The 15,359-nt window shown below is 37.3% G+C and overlaps 2 protein-coding genes across 2 annotated transcripts; one reads left to right on the forward strand and one right to left on the reverse strand.

Annotated features, from left to right (window-relative positions):
• Positions 1 to 119: 119 nt before the first annotated feature.
• On the forward strand, positions 120 to 2,595 carry rnf181 (ring finger protein 181). The gene is made up of 6 exons (XM_057363399.1): positions 120 to 251; positions 722 to 823; positions 1,039 to 1,172; positions 1,387 to 1,502; positions 1,595 to 1,669; positions 1,796 to 2,595. The coding sequence occupies exons 2-6, from the start codon at positions 738 to 740 to the stop codon at positions 1,853 to 1,855; spliced, it is 471 nt and encodes a 156-aa protein (XP_057219382.1). The 5' UTR covers positions 120 to 251; positions 722 to 737; the 3' UTR covers positions 1,856 to 2,595.
• Positions 2,455 to 13,815, reverse strand: tmem150aa (transmembrane protein 150Aa). Its single transcript, XM_057363383.1, has 8 exons — positions 13,687 to 13,815; positions 10,733 to 10,980; positions 9,476 to 9,523; positions 9,302 to 9,388; positions 9,156 to 9,223; positions 8,084 to 8,211; positions 7,100 to 7,277; positions 2,455 to 5,727 (listed from the first exon to the last, which is right to left on the reverse strand). Exons 2-8 carry the CDS (start codon positions 10,795 to 10,797, stop codon positions 5,423 to 5,425), a joined length of 879 nt encoding a protein of 292 aa, XP_057219366.1. The 5' UTR covers positions 10,798 to 10,980; positions 13,687 to 13,815; the 3' UTR covers positions 2,455 to 5,422.
• Between the last annotated feature and the right edge of the window lie 1,544 nt (positions 13,816 to 15,359).

The raw sequence follows: 15,359 nt of genomic DNA on the forward strand, positions 1-15,359 counted from the left end.
AAATATTACCTCAAATAAACAAGGCACATAAAACAGACAAGACAACATGGGGAGCTTTTAACACAATCTGGCAACTCACGTCATCCCGCAACTATCGCGATAGGGTTTATGTTGTTCGCGCTGACAGTGCAGTGAAACAAGTTTCATCCTTGATGATCAGCACTTTCAAACGAAAAGTGAATTTAAAAGACACATTTACAAGCTTACGGTCGAATTTACTCTGTCATATGTTGCCCTTTTAAACAAGCAAGGTTAGTATTTTTTATATTCTACGAGCGTTGGTAAATAAGGTTAGGATTGAATCATTATGCTAACCAGTTGTTAGCAGCAGGACATGACATTTGTGTTATTGATACGGATGTCAGCTTGAGTCTATAAGCATTTACATCGCTTGAATGAATAAATCCAGGTGTTTTCATGCTGTGTTTTGCGGACACTTAATATAGTGTTTCTATTATGTCTTTTATTGTAAAGGTAGGCGATATCTGTTATGAGAATACTTGCATTGTAAGTAATAGTAGGACTAACATCTAGCAACAGGGTCGTAAAATCAAATAGTAAAAAAGGCATTATTAGTAAGGCAATATTATCATGATAGTTCTTTAACGGTGTGTGAGAGTACATTTTAAACCTAGAGTTAGAAACCCAGATGAATCTAAAGGTTGCCAGCATTCAAGTTTGATGTTAAATCTCATTCAGATTTGATTTGTGCGTCTATCAGGTGAATTAGTTGAGAAATGGCCTCATACTTCGATGAGCATGACTGTGAACCTACAAATCCTGAAGAACAGTACCGACAGAATGCATTGCTGGAACTTGCGAGGTAACAAAACGACGCCATCTAGAGGATTTAGAAAAACATTGCATTGATGTGTGGCTGGAATTGCTGTACCTTTACATCCTTAAAACACCAGATTGATAGTATATAGTCATGTTATATACAAAGTATATCATGTAAGCTAAAACTAAGCTCTATAGTTAAGGTTACGTTTGTCAGCTGTGAGGATGTAACTGATAACAAATGTTTTCTGGCTGAAGGTCTTTAATGCAGGGCCTCGATATAGACTCAGGTTCATTTGATTTGTCAGACTGGGACCAGCGACTTCCTCCTCCTGCAGCGAAGGCTGTGGTTCAGAGTCTTCCTGTGGTCATTATCTCCCCTGAACAAGCAGGTGACTGTCTGTTGTTTTACAGTCAGCTCTTATAAGTTAGCTATACATTAATACAAAATAATGACTCCGATAATCAATCAAATATTTGTTGAATGTTATAGTTAAAGTAGGGGTCATGTTGTTGTTCATGTGTTGTAGCATTGCCAACATTTTGAGTGAATACGAGACTTAAATCGATGTCTGCTACATGTGGTTCACATTCTTCGTTTAACAGATAAAGGACTGAAGTGTCCAGTGTGTTTATTGGAGTTTGAAGAGCAAGAGACCGTAAGAGAGATGCCGTGTAAGCATCTGTTCCACACGGGGTGTATTCTGCCGTGGCTCAGTAAGGTACTATGCAAATGTATACGATCCTAAGACTTTTCTAGAAGAGAATTACTATTAGATAGTGTGACCTCATCATAAGAATTATAAAATTACAGACCAATTCATGTCCCTTGTGTCGACTTGAACTACCCACTGACAATCCAGACTATGAGGAGTTTAAAAAAGATAAGGTATGACACAGCTGTTTTCTTATTTAAGCAAGTTTACTGTTATCAAGTAATTTGCATATTTATGGTTTGTATATGGATTTTATAGTTTTAGACTCCACAATATATACGTGTTTGTATATTCTACAGGAACGGAGAAGACAAAGAGAACACAGGCTGGAAGATCTACATGGAGCCATGTATACATGACTTGAATATGAATGGAAGTGAGAGTTTACTCGGCAGGGATCAGACTTTGAATGATTGAGTTTGCTTGTACTTGAAAAAACAGCAATGTTTTAAATTATATCTTTTTTTACTGTATGGCTATGCACCGAGACCTGTTTGTATAAAAGATGTCACTGAAATGTAGCCTTATAACAACGTTCAATTTTATGAAATGTTAAAGGTTTATTGCTAAAAGTAGTTTTATGTTATAATGTGAAATTACATTTGATCCATGATTTAGAATCAATACACTTTGCTCCCTGAAGAGATTACATTCCTTATTTCTTTATCGTCCCTATAATAAGCAATGAACGCCTTATTTAATACTATAATTAGCGATTATTTACATTGTCGTCCTTTTCCAATTAGGAAATGTAAGTATGTGGGTTTTAGATGTAATGTAACTTATCATAAAGGCAAACATAAAATGTTTTGATCACTGCAGCAAAGTTTCGAGCTGAACATACATCCATAGAAGTGTTTGAATTACTTTTCTCATATTCTCTTAAACTTGTCTACACATTTGGTTTATGCCATTGGTCTCAATACAAACATTATCTTCAAAAGATCACAGACAGAGATACATATACACTTGTTTATTTCTCATTGGATGTTTTGGTAGTTATTTCATATAAATCTCTTGTCAAAGAATAAGCATTGAAATGATACGTAAATCTGAGTACATATGTGATTTATAAAATAAAAATATTCTTTGTATTGTTTTCTTTTGATTTTGTAGCGTGAACCTTACATCTTCATTGCAATCCCAACAGACTTGTTGATAAAAAATGTTCAACTATATCATTTAAAGGCATCAGAAAAATATCTATCCATACAACAGCTAAAAGTCAGAACATCAAAAAGAAACATTTAAACCCAAAGCCAGCTGTTTTACCTGTCTGAAAATATCCATAAAAGTAGTCTTGATTTATGCAGAGATCCTTAACCCAATATAAAAGGATGAAGAAAAAAAAAAGGATGCAAAGAAGTACATCATTGTCTCACAAGTATACATACATTTCAAAAGTTGTCAGAAAACTTGAACAAAATATCAGTCAATTTTCCCACCTGACAGTACAGCTTTTGACCAAACCAAACGGGTAAAAAAAGATAACTCTACAACCCTTAAACCATATTTTGCTCTAAAGTGACCTATAAATAATTGACCTATTAGCTTCAAAATATGCATTAAATGCAATGTTAAGTATTGCATGTCATTTATAATAATTGTTGAAATCCATCAAATCAGCACTTCTGCATGTGACAAAACAGGCAATAAATGAGAAATTACATCAATGTTAGGTTCATAAGCTGAAACTTCAACTTTTTCCTTAAAATTCTATGTTCATGTGTTGTATAAAACAAATATGACCCTTTATGCAATTATCACTGTATGTTTGGCTTGAGTTGACTTAGGTATGTTGTAATGATAACCGTACAGGAAGCAATGAAATCAGTATCAATTGGATTTAATCGACACTTTCATCTATGCACCCCGTGAAACATCTTTTTCATGAGAGCAGTCAAACAATGCTTCAATAGCTCTCCGATAAAAGTGACAACAAAGATAAACACATACTGTATGATGCCTAGAGACTATGTCTAAATTTACAGTGTTATCATTGGCGTGAAACTGAGAGGCAGCACAAACCCATTGAAGGGCAAAAACACATACAGAAAGAATAACTGGCACATTTCTGTGTGACACAAAAGAATTCAAGCATGATGAAAAAGCAATAGGGAGCCTCTGATTGACAGCCTGAATTGAAATCATCACAGATACCACAGTAACATTAAGGCCACCATAACCACTCAACCCTCAAAAAGTTCAACTATGGTTTCCTAGGTTCCAGCCTGGACACCAATTCACGAACCATTTTGAAATGTAATATTGCTGTACTGCATTGGCATAACTTTCTAAATGACACTGGTTTCTCTGTGGCTATGTGTCCTACAACACATAAAAGTAATCAAATGAAATAAAATGCATTCAGTGTACCTTTAACTAAATGAGATGCATCCTTTGGCAACAACAAAATATGAAAAACTTTGAAAAGAAATGTTGACTCATGTTATGTAGAATATAACTCGTTCCACACCATTTGTAGTTATGTCACAATGAAGCACAAAACTGTTCAAAGCAAACGGCAGAAATGTTTGGAGATATGCAGGCAGTAAGTCACTAGGTGACTGGATGTGGCATTTTCCGAATGGGTTTTAATGACCCGTAAGACGGAGACATTATTAAAAAACTGAAAGAAAACAAAAACATTTTACCTGTACCTGCTTTAAAGGTACAGTAAGTACAAATGTAATTACTCTAAAACGTATTAACTTACAAGGAGGGCGGAGTTTGAGCTGGTGTCACCTTGCATCACTTCCCTTTCTCAAAGTGGAAAAACAAGACCCACCTCATCAAGAAACAAAAACTGAACAAAACAGGAACAAAGCAAGCCAACATGACAATAAAAAGGCCACAATTACTATACACGATTTTGTTTTTGTATTAAATTATGTTTAAAATCAATTTAACGCTTTAAATGATATTTCAATTAAAATCTTTTGTTTCTCTTCTAATTCCAAAATAAGGTTCTCATATAATTCCGCCATACTTTAGACATTCACTATTTCAAAATATAATACTTGAATCCTGATAGTCTGCAATGAAAATGTTATAAATCACGACCCTGCCTGTGAAAACCAGACTAAAATCTCATAATTATGAAATTTAAAGCATCAAAGTTTTAATTCCATTTGTCATGCCATTACTCAGTCAATATTGTATTTTACATTATGTGGGATGATTTTATGTAGAAAACAATGGCCAGGTTCATAAACACAGCTTTGCTTAAGCCAGGACTATGCCTTAGTTGAATTAAGATATTTATGTCGCTTTTATATAATGCCTTAGAAGAATACATTACTGGTGTGCATCTCCAGACAAAACAATGGCACAGATATATTTTAAGATATTTCTGGGCAAGTTATATTCAGTTAAGACAGGTCACACATTCATTTTAGTCTGGGACTAGCCTTAAGCCTCGTCTGTGAAACCGGGCCAATAAGTTTTAACTTTAGCTGGGTTTTCGCAGGCAGGGTCACATCTGTGTTACGTGCAAATCCATTGCAACAGCAAAGTTGGGCAAACAGTAGCAAGCTCAACGAGAGACACCCCTGAAACATTTGTGCAAACGTAACCGTAAAAAATATATTTAATCGCCCAGTGCAACAGTTTAGGCAAAACAAACCATGTGACCAGGGCCCCCATTCTATCTTTAAAAAATAACTATCCTGTCCTTCTCGTCAGCCTTATAGCAAAACCAAAAAAGGACAAAAAGCAGACAAATCTATCAAACAAACATAAAATCTCGAATCTTGCATCAATATAAACAGCCACACATGTAAACCCAATTGATTTTTAATCTGTATTGACTTTGACTGGACGGTTCTTTTAAATCTCGATCACTTTAATCTTAAAGTGTGCCTCAGAGCACCACTGTGAGGCTTTCCACCCGGCAGGACGTGATCGCGTGTGCGATAATAAAAGGATTAAAGCATTGCTATGTTTTCAGGAGTGCAGTTCAGATGGGTGGAGGTACTACTTCCTCCTGGGGATTTTAACCCTTTGGTGGCACCACCTCCTAGGGCTCCTACTTGGACATCGTCTCCGATGAGGACTCCGGACCCATGAGAGAGGCTCCGCTGGAGGCCGGCCAACATGGTGTTGGTTGTGACGGTGCCAAATTCGTAGGTGAAAGTCCCGTAGAATACAAGGATGACTACAGTGAAGACCCACTCACAGATGGCTGCTGCGTGCTGTAACACGAAGCTCTCGTGGATGAAGAATACTCCACCTGAAAGGGGCCGGTCAAGGAGCGTAACATTTTTTCAATGAAAATGAGAAACAGAGAAATGCACGAACACACAGCTGTTATAATCTGAATGATGAGAATGGTGTGTGCATATTAGGTGTCTTATCCATGAATATTTGGTGATATACACACGCAGACTACCCCATGAGAGTCCATGAACAATCACACAAAAAAGCTTACAACTGGAAAATACAGTATAAACTGTCTAGTGTTATGTTGACCTTATGTGACAAGTCTTTAAGGTATAATGGCAAGTCTTCGCTTACAAAAAGTCTACTTAAAACAAAATTAGGCTCAACAAATGCAGGCAAAAAACAAAACAGCATGTTAAAACTATATTTGTGTATAGAGCACACAATTTACAGTAATATGGCAACTATGAAATTAGGGAAGAAATCTATTAATTACTTATGGCCAAGACTGGCAAAATAGCTGTGCATAGTTACATCTCCCAGCTACCGCACATTTTGCTCCAGTTTGGAAAAAACAATTCATAAATCATTGAAGAACACAGGAGAGATAAAGCAGAAAGGCCGGGAGACTCCAGCTGAGCTCATCCGTCTCCATGCCAACATCTATTGTTGAGCAATTGGATTATACCTGCACTACGATATAAGAGACATGGGCTTGCTGATCGTGACAGAAACCTCAAGAGCCAGAGATAACAGCTGAGCAGTGAGCACTGCACAAAATATGACTTTTCTTAGACCTCGCCCTTTTGTAACTTCTTCCTGCTCTTTCCATACAATGAAAGTGAATGGTGACCAGAGGCCGTTCAGCTCCAAAATGTCAAAAAAGCATCACAATAGTATCTTGGTAATCATTGTATGGAGATGTGCAAGGGTAAACACTGGCATTCAATATTAAAACAGATGTTAAACGTAGTTATTAATAAGAAAAATCCATGTGTTTGTGCAGGGTTTCGTTGTTTAACTCAAACAAGCGATGCTTGTCAAGTGAAATTATGTAAACAAAGTATTAAATGCGTAGTTTACCCTAAAATGAGAATTATGTCATAATTTACTCACCCTCTTTGTTTTTTAAACATGCATGACTTTATTTCTCATGCAAAACACAAAAGATATTTTGAAGAATGGAAACAAAAACCATCGGTCCCCATTCACTTCTATTGTATAGACACAAAACCAATGCAAGTCAATGGGGAACAACAGTTTTCTGTTACTAATATTCTTCAAAATATCTTCTGTTGTGTTCTGCACAAGACAGTCATACAGGTTTTAAATTACACGAGGGTGAGTAAATGATGACAGAATGTTTATTTTGGAGTAAGTGAACTATCACTTTAAACAATATTTGTGAACACTCATACATAACACTCAGCAAGTAAGGATACTAAGAACCAGCGTGATGAGAGCACCAGTAGCCAGTGCCACACGCACGTGAGCCATCCAGTAGTCCAGAGCAGTGACAGCCACCCGATACGTCAACACACATTGCAAACACACGAACAGAATGCCTGCTGGGAAGGCAGCGCCCGCACCTACGTAGTGAAGTGTTTTAGCGTGGTCCACCTGGTCAAAAAGCATCAAGTATTATTCCAGTGCTAACACAGCACCACTGAAAAAGAGACGCAGCAAAATTAAAAGAGCACTGAAAACAAAACACAACAGATTTGGATGCGCTAAATACCTTTTAGAGCACTTACACGTTTGTCTATGTCCAAAAAGAAACGTCCTTACTGCACACTCAGCGTAAGGCACTATTAAGGCTGAGGGAGTGAAATTCCTTCTAAAATCCATTCTGAGGAATGAGGCTGCCCTCACGGATCAATACTAATCACTTTGAGAACATCAACCTCTTTGAAACACTCTGATGCTGATGATCGACGCATCAGTCTGATGCACTGAATTTACTGCCCCTGACAAGAGCAGAAGTTGAAGTGTCAGCTCTTAAATGTCTTCTTCTCATACAACAGCACACGCAACAGAAGGCCAAAAAATATGATGTGATTCTTTGTTCTGATGAACACAGAGAAAGATATTTGGAAGAATGGTTGAAACCAAACACTTCTTAGTCACCATTGACTACCATAGTAGGAAAGGTTACTGTTTGCTTTCCTACATTCTTCAAAATATCTTCTTCTGTGTTTAACAGAACAAAGAAATTTATAAAGCAATATTTCCTACTTTGGGAGTCAATGGGGTCCAAGAACTGTTTGGTTACAAGCATTCCTCCAAATATATCTCTCTGTGTTCATCAAAACAAAGACATTTATACAGATTTGGAACAACATGAGGGCGAATAAATGAAGACAGAATTTACATTTTTTGGTGAACTGCTCCTTTAATGCAACAAAAAGAAAGACACAAAGACACACCTGGAAGTTGCCCACCATGACCAGTCCCACAGCATTGGTGCATCCAGACACCAGTCCACTGGTGTTGAGCCAGCAGTGGTTCCTGTGCTCGATGATCTGAGCGTAGCGAAGCAAACACACCAAAACCACTGGAAACAGAAGAACAGAAACACTGAAAAAACAAAACTCGCGTGCAACTTCCACATACCTTAACAAATTCCTTTTTTTGTCTGGTTCCTTTAGTGTAACTTAGCATAAACCCACAAAGGGTATTGCTGAACATATTGGCAGAGAACTATGCTGAGTATTACTAAGTTGGATTTGCAAACAAATTACGCTCAATCTTTTCTGAGAACTAATTTAAATCTTCCAGGCCAAACAAGTAATTTGTTTTCAAAAGCAGCTTAAAGGGATAGTTCACCCAAAAATGAAAACACGGTCATCGTTTACTCACCCTCTTGTCATTTCAAACATGTATGACTTTCTTCTGCAGAACACAAAAGAAGATATTTTGAAGAACGTTGACAGTACCCATTCACTTCTATTGTGAGCATTCTTCAAAATATCTTCTTTTGTGCTCTGCAGAAGAAAGTCATACAGGTTTAAAATGACAAGAGGGTGAGTAAATGATGACAGAATTTTCATTTTTGGGTGAACTATCACTTTAAGTGTCTAAACACTTTCTGGGGCGACTTGTATATACATCACGTTTTACCTTTTAGCTGTGCACACACACGATTCTAATTGTTCAAGTCTCTTATTTCTCAGATCTTAGTATCTTATGTGTTATAATAACACCCCACAGACTTCTCATCAATACAAACAGATGAGAACCCATCAATGTAAATCAAACTCCTAATCTTGCAGTTGCACCATATCAGCTCACTCAATACAAAACAAACAATGGAGCAAGACAAACATTCATCAGTGTTAAAATACGCAACACGCCCCCTCATGCAGTTAAATGTCTGTATGACACCCCTGCCACTGTGACTCAATCAGTATTGCATCGCTAAATACTTCTAGTCATGCTTCTGTGCTTTGTTATGCGAGATGCCACCGCCAGCGTGGAAATATGAGATGGCATTCTTACCCATGAAAGCTCCCACATTACCGATGAGACTGAACAGACAGCTCTCCGGAGGGTAAGATCCACACTTACTAAACCAAAGACAAAGACGACTCGGTCAGGTCACGCTGGAAATAATCGAGAGCTCGGAATAAAGCTGGCATAACTACCTGATGAGGGGGATGTCTTGAATGGTACAGCATGTTTTCGGGAAGCCTGGCTTGGCCGTTTCCTCTGTGCACGTCACGTTGTACGACCTTAAAATAATCACAGTGGATGTCGATGATGTGACAGATGATGTGAACTTCACATTCTACACACTGTGGAAATAAAGCTCCACTTACCAGTTTTCGACAGGACAGACGTGGTGGTTCATTACAGCCATGGCATATCTGAGGACAGAACAATGCGTTATTGTATACGCAGGGTTTTCCTGGCTCAAAATGAGGCGAAGGTGGTGCCATCCTGATCTTGTACACACACACGTAGGCCTACCGTACCTTTAAGTGGCTTAACCAAAGTGACTTTGAGATTGACATATTAAAAGTTCTAACAAAATTAGATAAAAATGACAATTATTAAGTTATATAAAACATTACTTTTATTCAACCAAACAGAAATGTTTTTTTTAATCAAATAAAGCATTTTTATCATTTCAACTAACTTTTCAGCCCACAATAGCCAACTGAATTAACCAGTCTTTCAAAATGAGGAAAGCTCATTCACATCTTGCATTCTCTGTGGTTCACTTTAAATGATTCAATGATCTCTTATATTCGCTAGTGACTGAAAAGTTCAATAGTTTAAATGAATCGGTTCAAATGAGTCATTCGTGTGCGAGTCATTCTAAACGCAATGTGCGTTCATACTGGCGAAATCGCTGTGTACAGTATATGCTGATTCAACGATCCAACTGCACAGCTAAAGACATTACAATGATGTACATCATGTTAATTTAAGAAATTTCAAGAAATTAAACGTACTTGGATGCAAAACAAACAGCCGTGAAACACAGGCTGGCTCTGCAACTCTTTTTAGCGCCTCAGTGTGCTGATAACGAAACCGCGCCTACACTGTGGCGTAATGCCGCAACTGCAGTTACAAATGACAGTCTGTTAAATGCACGCAGCATTTCTTGTGAAGACTCACAACATAATTTTGGCGAGAGCCTGAGGCGGCACGACATTTGACGGAGGCGGCCGCCTCCAATTTCTCTATGCAGGAAAAACCCTGATACGTTTCCAATTTAAAGCTAAAGCGATGTGTGAAATGACTTTCTTTCTTTTGCAGAAAACAAAAGAAGATATTTTGAAGAAAGTTGGTAACCGAAGAGAGATGGTACCCATTCACTTCTATTGTATGGACACAAAACCAATGCAAGTGAATGGGTACCGACATTGTTTGGTTTCACAACATATTCTGCAGAAGAAAGAAAGTCATACAGGTTTAAATGACAAGAGGGCGAGTAAATGATGACAGAATTTTCGTTTTTGGGTGAACATCACTTTTCCCTCAATGTTAAGAACAACTAATGTGATGGGTAATAATATTCATATATATAATCTATAGATTGTTGTGTGACAGCACATTGAAACACTCACACTATCCATATCCCAGTGATGGAGAAGGCAGCCAGGCTGACAGGCAGTATGATCCAGGCAGTCATTGGTCTGACAGTGAGGCGGCCGGTCTGTCCCAAGCATGAGGGGGAGGAACACGAAGGACTGACAGGGGGGACACAGGGGGGGGTGACGAGGGGTAACTGACATGCAAGGACACACAGGGAGGGGACATGAGAGGAGGAGAGGGATGCCACACTGTTCCTTCCTTCCGGCCGCCAAATCCAGGCCTAACCAATAGATAGATAGGGAATCAGAGATGGATGAGAGGTACACAATGTTATAAACAAACCAGTACACATGCACAACTTTGAATGGAATTTGCATGTTTTATGGGTGTGTTCACACTTGGCTTGTTTGGTTTTTAATAAAACTAACACTGGTTTGATTGCTCTGTTAGTGCAGTTCATTTGAAAACGTGTGAAAGATGCCAGTCGAACTTTGGTGCATACCACACAAGCAGACAAGACCGTGGAAAAGATGGTTCTCGGGTACACCTCTTCTCTGGTGCGGTTTGACTGACATTTAAACGCAACACAAATCAAAGAGAACTAAACTACCCAAAAATAGCAAGTCTTAAGAAAAATAACATGATTTCAGAACATAGAAAAAGCATTTTTTAAGTCTATATTCTAGGGGATTTCTATGTGTTTATTTGGACGGGACAGTAGAGAGCAGACAAGAAAGTGTTTGTTGGAGATAACGTTAGGGGAGCGGGATCGGCAAAGGACTTGCCGTAAGCGTACAGGCATTGGATCAAATCGCAAGATGTAAACACTGATCCAGAGGCACTTCCGGATTCATTTTTTATTTATTTATTTTTAATCGTACATAGATCATTAAAGGTCCAGTGTGTAATATTTACGAGGATCTATTGACAGAAATGCAATATATATACCAGGGCTGTACAGTGCGACATATATGCAGATGTGTAAAGAACCTGAAAACCATACTTAAGCAAAGTACAGATACCTTGCAGCAAAAATTACTCCATTACAAGTTACAAGTCAACAATTTCAAAACGACTTCAGTAAAAGTCTAAGAGTATCTGATTTTAAAAGTACTTGAGTATTTTACTCATACTGAATGTAGGCTCAAAGAAGCACTAGTCCTCAACACTTAAGAGACACGTCAGTGAAAAACTAGAAACAGTTGATTCGTGAGGAGAGCAATCGCATTTATTTTCTTAAATCATAATAAGACTGAACACCTCAAAATTGCAACAAATCATGGTCGACACCATAACCTACGTCAAACAACCAAGTCTCATTTAAGCTCAAGTGCTGTTTGTTTGCTCCTTTAAATCTTTGTTTGTTGCTGTCACATTGCTCCTTTAAATCTTAAATATTCTTGAATTTGTTTAACATTTTACTTCGGTTATAAATGTTCTGGTGGTTGTATTTTGTTCAAATGTGTATGTAGTTTTAAAAAACTGAAACGTTAAAACAGTGTTATTATATTTATGTCATCCGAAGTGATCTATATACCACGGGGCCACTTTCTTAGTATAAAGGAGGAATTTCTGCCACTGTTTTAACTCCTTTAGACTTTCAATGAGCTCTTTGTAAGACTTTTGCTGGTAAACAATGTCAGCATATGTACTGTAACTGTACATGCATACAATCATTGTAAACACATAAAATAAAGCAGAAATGTTGCCTCAGCTTAGTTACTTTATGACATCAAACTGACAAAACCTTACGCAAATCTAATCATTGTTATAAGTTTACCATTGTGAACCAAACAAGTTACAGATTGTAGCTTTAGGATGAATTCGGGTAAACTGAGATGCTTTGACAATGAGAGATGTCTCGATTTACATAAATTCACATGAAATTGAACAAGATAAACAATCTAAAGTCTTGATTCTATCCAGATAGTTTAACATTTCACGACCGGTGGCTAAAGGGGAGGGGTATTGTATACATTTTGATTAAAATTATAACTTGCTCTGAGGAATCATTCACAATAAATGAAATGTGCATGAAGTAAGCAGATCAAACTTGATTTCATGTTCATTTTAGCAGCCAAGCAATTATGCTTACACAAAAATAATAGTTATCATTTAACTCAGTGTTTCGGCTTTGCCCTTTCGCTATAATGATTATTAGATAACCAGCAGCCTGAGTTTGTGTAGTGTATTGACTTTGGTCTTAAAAACATAAGCTTGACTGGAATTCTGCACATGACTGCCACATGTTGGCTGTGTTTCAAAACCTACAAACCAATGTGTTGTCCTACACCACTGATGATAAAGGTATGATGTCCATCAATGCTGTCAGTATCTAACCTGTCACCTCATTAGGTTTTCAAACTCAAGTCGCTCTCTGCAAAATCGTATTAATGTCTTGTAAACGCTATAAAGAGATTGTAGGAGGATGCGTGGTTGTGTTTAAACCCAAAATCTAGAACGATTTGCCAACTTTAAGATGTAAAAGAATTAGCACAGCCACTGTTGACATCACCAACTCAAGCAGGTTAACGTGCTACTGATGTCTTGCCACACAAACACTCATTTGCAGTACACTGTGCAGTATAAACTAATGTGTCAGGTGTCTATCGTTAAACTCACAACAAACCGTAACATTATGCATTTATTCTGGCTCGATTTACGTGAAGCAATTCCATGTTCGCCATGCTAACTAGCAATGAAAGCTACATACACATGTTGCGTTTAAAAAAGGCTATTTTCCTATGCAACACTTTTTGGCTAACTTAAATTAATTTGCGCCTCTGATATTGAAAATAATGTCGAGGTAGGTAGCTAACTAGATGCTGAAAACACCAGAGAGTCACACAAACCTTCGAAACCAATACTACAGTAGTAGAAAGCACATTTATTACTCAATTAGAAGCCAATATAAAAGACGAGACTCGGTTCTGCCGATGACATTCGTTGATACTTGATGGTAAACAAGACATTGACGCGCACATACCTTGCGTCCTGCTACTCCCTGCTTCCAACCTCACTCAACCTTGGTGTTGCTTTAAGGCACTGTTTGCTAAACCCTGCTCCTCGCTTCTCACTGTAATTGTAGTTTTTTGTCAGTTTTAAACACACACGTTTAAAGGCGTAGCAAAAAGCGCAACACTACACTACCCACATTAACTCTAACGCAATGCCACTGAGACGGGTGCTGCAGCGCCATCTCAAGGAGAAAAACAGATAAGATATGAAGTTGATTTTATTGACCCGTTGAATTAGTTTGTTACCGGCTATTTTATGCAGGCTATTTTTTATTAAAATACATTTTAAAATGCTGTATGATTTGTTACATAAACCTCTTCAACGTATACTTTTTCCAAGTGTCACTGGCCCATGTAATTGTGCAATCTGAGCCACTTACATCAATACTTCAAAATGTAAATAGAGTCTGTGACAAAACATCAATATAATGTATAGCACCAGTGTAGATTTTGAGATAGGTTTTAATGTGTTCTCAGCACAAGTTTATTTCTATATAAATAACAAGGCAGGTTGTCACATTTTTAGGTGGTAAAAGTTTTAAATGGGTTTTATATGTTGCCATTCTACACAGTTATTACATTTTCTGTTGACCAATACAAAACTTTTGTGACACACTGTGACAACTGTAAGATTAACAATTCACGATTATTTTTTTACTGGCAGCTGTGGAAATATTTACTGTAGGCCCTACTGGCGTTGTTGTAGTCACTTTAAGGTTTACCCATGCAGAAATGTACCTTAAAAATTAAACCTACACTATTCACCAGTAAAATTGTGTTGCGTCATCACCCGTCATATAACCTGCTTGTCCACTTTATCCTAGACAGTTACTTTTATTAAAGAAAACTCAATTGAATTCAAAATGTCTAAGTATTGTATAAAGATAGCGTTAGAGCAAAACTCAACTCGATTTGACATTTATGTCGGACATTTGCTTCTACTGTTTCACGTGTTTGTTTTGGGTTAAAGTGTACTGGTGATTTTGAAATGCACCAACATGTGGTATCTAGTTTTAACGGAACTACAGTACTAAAATTGAGAATGCATTTAAATAAATCCACAGGTATCAGAAATCTTAGTTAAAAGTAACATTATCTTAGCTAAAATGAACATTATTGACACAGTACCTAATATATTTTATTTTCAGAAACTGACTCATTTTACTGTATATTTATAGTTGTAATGTCCTATTATGTAAGAAAGGGGAGATATTATAGGTTTAACAATAGTATTCTCTTTCAACAATCACATTAATAATGTTCTCTTTTACATGGCTTGCAATGTTAAGAACAACAAAACAGTTGCAGCCGTAAATTTAGAACTTTAAACATAATGGCCCGGTTTCATAGACAAGGCTTAGCCTAAGCCAGGACTGCCTTGTTCATTTAAGCTATTTAAGTCACTTTTATTAAAATGCCTTATAAGAAACCATTACTGATGTGTATCTTGAGACAAAACAATGGCACTGAGATATTTCAAGATATGTCCGGGCAAGTTATTTTCAGTTAATATAGCTCAAAATTAATTTTAGTCTGGGACTAGTCTTAAGCCTAGTCTGTGAAACCGGGGCAACATGTCCCTTTAAATATTTGTGTTTTGAATTGCTAAACTATATTTAATAGTACAGTATAGTACATTATC

The sequence above is a fragment of the Triplophysa rosa genome, linkage group LG2 (assembly GCF_024868665.1).
Source record: "Triplophysa rosa linkage group LG2, Trosa_1v2, whole genome shotgun sequence".
Taxonomy (NCBI): Eukaryota; Metazoa; Chordata; class Actinopteri; order Cypriniformes; family Nemacheilidae; genus Triplophysa; species Triplophysa rosa.